At 40.0% G+C, this 5,484-nt stretch overlaps 1 protein-coding gene across 1 annotated transcript; it reads left to right on the top strand.

Moving 5' to 3' along the window:
• Positions 1-342: 342 nt before the first annotated feature.
• Positions 343-1,478, top strand: LOC112677823 (olfactory receptor 6C4-like). Its single transcript, XM_025476537.1, has one exon. The coding sequence runs from the start codon at positions 343-345 to the stop codon at positions 1,267-1,269; it is 927 nt and encodes a 308-aa protein (XP_025332322.1). The 3' UTR covers positions 1,270-1,478.
• The last annotated feature ends 4,006 nt before the right edge of the window (positions 1,479-5,484 follow it).

Genomic DNA, 5,484 nt, shown 5'->3' with positions numbered 1-5,484 from the left:
TGACTTAAATGTGGGGATTTAATAAACATTTTGGGAGTAAAGGATAGGTTCAAAATGTTATTCTTCTGGAAAAAAATTGAGTAATTATTCTGTAATAGTCTGTTAGGTGTCTAGGAATATATCAACTTGAGGATTAAAAAGACTTTAGAAATTAGGTCATTCACATAGAAGATATTGGGCTTCCATGGAGCCAAGTCCAATGCAATGTGATGCTGGTTTGGGTCAACTGAAGAGAGAGTAAGATATGATGTGACTCATTAGAATCAGCTTTGTCTCTCCTACCCTGAGAAACTTGAGTTTTCATCACTCACCTCTTTCCTTTAGATCTCCTACACATCAACAATGAAAAACAGGACGTTTACTGAGTTTATTCTGTTGGGCTTCACAAATCAACCTGAGGTCCAAGTCGTGATATGCATCTTTTTGTTCCTCATCTATGTGATAAGTGTCCTGGGAAATTTGACGATTATCATTCTCACTCTAGTAGATCCTCACCTCCAGACCCCCATGTATTTCTTCCTCCGGAATTTCTCCTTCTTAGAAGTTTCCTTCACATCCATTTTTATTCCCAGATTTCTGACCAGTGTGACAACAGGAAATAAAGTCATCAGTTTTGCTGGATGCTTTATTCAATATTTTTTTGCTATATTTCTTGGGGCAACAGAATTTTACCTCTTGGCTTCTATGTCCTATGACCGCTATGTTGCCATATGCAAACCCTTGCATTACCTGACCATTATGAGCAATAGGGTCTGCATACAACTCGTGTTCTGCTCGTGGCTGGGAGGATTCCTAGCTATCTTACCCCCAATCATCCTGATGAGCCAGGTGGATTTCTGTGCCTCCAATATTCTGAATCACTATTTCTGTGACTATGGGCCTCTATTGGAGATTGCCTGCTCAGACACAAGCCTCCTAGAAATGATTATCCTTTTTGTGGCATCTGTGACTCTAGTGGTTACACTGCTGCTGGTGACATTTTCTTATACATACATTATCAGGACCATTTTGAGGATCCCTTCTGCCCAGCAAAGGAAAAAGGCTTTTTCCACTTGTTCCTCCCACATGATTGTTGTCTCCCTCTCTTATTGCAGCTGCATGTTTATGTACATTAATCCCTCTGCAAAAGAAGAAGGTACTTTCAACAAAGGAATGGCTGTACTCATTACCTCAATTACTCCCTTGTTAAACCCCTTCATTTATACTCTAAGAAATCAGCAAGTGAAGCAAGCATTCAAGGACACCATCAAAAAGATTGTGAAGCTTTAAAAGACAGAATACATTTCCATGAAAAATATATTTCACTTACTAAATGTGTATTGAGTGCCTACTATGTTTCAAATGGTGAACTGACCTTTGATGATAAATATAAGGATGACATATGTACTAATTTCAAGGAATCTGCATGATAGAAGAGTGCATAAACTGTAAATTTATGTAATAAGTTTACAAAAAATAAAATGACATGGTAAGTGCTATTAGAGTGGAAAATGAGAATTCATAAAAAAGAACAGTTGGAGAGAATTAACTATTTTCCAGAAATTACTTGAAATTCAGAAAGCAAGACATATTGCTTATTTAGAAGAGTGGAATGATAAGAATTTAGAGTGAGAAAGAGAGGCCATCATGAAGGTATTATTTAATTACAAACTACAGAGTTAGTTGATACTGGTGAGTCAAGAGAAGTTTTTAAGAAAGAAAGTTATATTATCAGCATTATTTTGAAGGAAATCGAGCAATGACATAGTTCTTCCTCATAGAGTCCTGAAGACTATGACTCCATCAAAGTGTCACTAATTTTGATCTCATCCCCTTTGTCATTCTTCATCTTTCAACTGTAGCCATTAAAACTTCCAACCTTCCCTAAAGGGAAAAAAAGGATATATATTTGTTCCACTTTTCTCTGAATGAGGTGAAAACCCCCAAGATTTTGTCAACTTACACGTCCATTTTCCAGAAGTTGTGGTTGGAAAAGACTTCAAGAGTCAAGGTTAAAAGCCTCTCACTTCTAGACAGGATCTATTGTTTCTTTTCCTGGCTGATATGTTTTTAAGTTAATGGCTGAGATCTCCCACTCTCTCTTCTCTAGTAGTTTCTAGCGTTTTTTTCCCTATTGTAATTTTATTTTCACCTGCTTCCTTACTTTTGTTAGATATTAGAAAGGAAAAATTCTGTGATATGATTCCATTCTCTTAACTCTTCCCCCAATTTTTGGTTTCAGTTATGACATAAGCCATGGATGTCTATTTCATAAATGATAATGAACATAAAGTAGTAATATGGTTTATATTTAGAATGTATGACTCTTAGCAATCAAAGAAGAATAGACTACCCTAACCAAGAACTCTACACATGGATTTGAGGTAACAACTACTTGAATATAACTGATGGTGATAGGACCTCAACTTCAAAGGAGCTAAGAATATATTTGGAAATCTGAGGACTTCCACATAGTTTAGTAATATCTTAATGCATTGTAGAATTCTGGTTACTGTTTGAAGTACAAGTGGAACATCACCTAGTGTGTACACATGCTTTCTATGTGGTAATATTGTTGAGTGTAATGATGCTTCTTGGGCGTTAAAAAACAAGCTGTAATGGATTGGTTATAAGAGAAAACTTCCAGAAGCATGGAAAATATTGAAGGGTACCTGGTATCTTGAATAAAAGCTGAGTCTTTGGAATATTGAATTTCTAGGGATCCCTGGGTGGTGCAGCGGTTTGGCGCCTGCCTTTGGCCCAGGGCGCGATCCTGGAGACCCGGGATCGAATCCCACGTCAGGCTCCCTTTGCATGGAGCCTGCTTCTCCCTCTGCCTGTGTCTCTACCTCTCTCTCTCTGTGTGTGACTATCATAAATAAATAAATAAATAAATAAATAAATAAATAAATAAATAGAAAATAAGGTGGAATATTGAATTTCTAAATGTATAAATTGGTAGGCTTTATTCCTCCTGTCACCAGTAGACAAGCTTTCATGTAAAGCTGTTGCTATTTTGAATAACTGGTTTCCTTGGTGTCTAGAGATTAGTGACAACTATTAATTTATTACAAATTGTTGGGGAGCATCATCAAAAGACATAATCCCACTGATTGACCTGTGAGCTGGACCCAATGATCACAGGCTCCTCATTCCTTTCCCTATCCTAGTAATGTAGGTTCCACTTGTCTTTCCCAGTCCCAGGGGTACTCCAAGGACATAGCCTCGAGATAAAGGTGTGTTGACAACACCTGCACAGTATATGTGACCAAACCCGGTTAGGGTCTCTATAAACTTTAAGATGCACCAGGTGTGTGCAGGGATCCACTTGTCTTGCTGCCACCCAAGACAAGCCTCACATGTAATTGCTTACTAAACCTGCTACCTCCCAACCTGGAGTGGCTTGCCTCTCTTTCTTCAGGTTCTCCCTACCCTCTGAGTGTGGGGTTCAGTTTCAGATTTCACCCGAGAAGCTCCCAAGAGGGTTATGAATGAACACACACTCACTGAGCTATCGCCTGATACAGAAATGTTTTAAAGAGCCACATTTCCATCATCAGGTTCACTCAAATCCACATTTCTACCAAAGTCTATGATGAAGTGGAACACAATGCCATATAGTAGTCAAAAATATAGGCTTTAGTTTCAATCCTAGATTCTCAATCTTCTTCATGAGTTGCCTTGGGATTGTTACTTGACCTCTCTAAGGCTTACTTTTCTGAAACTCTAACATGTGGATAATAATTTTGTCTATCACATATGATAGTTTTGAGCATTAGATGAGATCATAGTGTAAAGCATTTTTAAAAGCCAATACTTAAGTGCTTAATGAGTGATACACATTATAACAGTATTATATGGTGAACAATATCCTTCTCAAAAAACTGGGGCTTAGTACCACCCGGCAATTGCACTGCTGGGGATTGACCTCAAAGATACAGATGAAATGAAACACTGGGACACCTGAACCCCAATGTTTATAGCAGCAATGTCCACAATAGCCAAACTGTGGAAAGAGCCTCGGTGCCCATCGACAGACGAATGGATAAAGCAGCCGTGGTCTATGTATACAATGGAATATTCCTCAGCCATTAGAAACGACAATACCCACCATTTGCTTCGACATGGATGGAACTGGAGGGTATTATGCTGAGTGAAGTAAGTCAATCGGAGAAGGACAAACAGTGTATGTTCTCATTTATTTGGGGAATATAAATAATTGTGAAAGGGAATATAAGGGAAGGGAGAAGAAATGTGTGGGAAATATCAGAAAGGGAGACAGAACATAGAGACTCCTAACTCTGGGAAATGAACTAGGGGTGGTGGAAGGGGAGGAGGGTGGGGGGTGGGAGTGAATGGGTGATGGGCACTGAGGGGGGCACTTGAGGGGATGAGCACTGGGGGTTATTTTGTATGTTGGCAAATTGAACACCAATAAAAATAAACTTATTATATATAAAAAAAGAAACGACAAATACCCACCACTTGTTTCGACATGGATGGAACTGGAGGGTATTATGCTGAGTGAAGTAAGTCACTTGGAGAAGGACAAACATTATATGGTCTCATTCATTTGGGGAATATAAAAAATAGTAAAAGGGAATAAAGGGGAAAGGAGAGAAAAATGAGTGGGAAATATCAGTGAGGGAGACAGAATATGATAGAATCCTAACTCTGGGAAAAGAACAAGGGGTAGTGGAAGCGGAGGTGGGAGGGGGTTTGGGGTGACTGGGTGACGGGCACTGAGGGGGCACTTGGCGAGATGAGCACAGGGTATTATGCTATATGTTGGCAAATTGAAATCCAACAAAAAATATACAAAAAAGGAAAAAAGAAACTGGGGCTTAACTAGTAAGAATAGATATTAAAGTGGTTGGTTTAATATAATAGGAGTATAAACATATTGGCCATTCTACATGGAATCCCTCTGCAGCAAGGCCAGCTTATTTACATCTCTCTTCTGTCCAGTTGCCTCCATCAATAGCCACAAGGAAGAAGGTCTTATCCCCACTTCAGACAAAGCCAATCAGAACATTTGTCAGGAGATTATTAGAACTGACTACATCAACTCCATGTGCCCTGGATATCTCTAAGTATGCTGCGATAAGGGAGGAAGGTACTTGGGGTAAGTCAAAGTTTAAGAACACTAAGTAGGGCTTCACTCAGCCTTCATAATATAAGCATTTAGAAATTAATTTTTTGGGGGGGGGCACCTGGGTGGCTCAGTTGGTTAAGTGTCTGCCTTTAGCTCAGATCATGATCCCAGGGTCCTGGATCGAGGGCCACATCAGGCTCCTTGCTCAGCGAGGAGTCTGCTTCTCCCTCTGACCCTCCTCCTGATCATGCTCTCTTTCTCTCTCACTCAAATAAATAATAAATAGTTTGATCAGCAGCAGCAGCTCCTCCTCCCCAGTGACCCCCCCCCCGTGGGTCCCTCCCTGGCTGTGGGAGAGACCGAGGTAGAGGGAGGGGAGGACACAGCACCACGCCAGCCGCACTGGGACC

Source organism: Canis lupus, chromosome 10, assembly GCF_003254725.2.
Source record: "Canis lupus dingo isolate Sandy chromosome 10, ASM325472v2, whole genome shotgun sequence".
NCBI classification, from domain to species: domain Eukaryota; kingdom Metazoa; phylum Chordata; class Mammalia; order Carnivora; family Canidae; genus Canis; species Canis lupus.
This window is presented reverse-complemented; position numbering and strand designations above follow the sequence as displayed.

What these genes read in the sequence shown, in the direction of transcription:
- LOC112677823 (XM_025476537.1), top strand. Translation starts at nt 343, where the DNA reads ATGAAAAACAGGACGTTTACTGAGTTTATTCTGTTGGGCTTCACAAAT.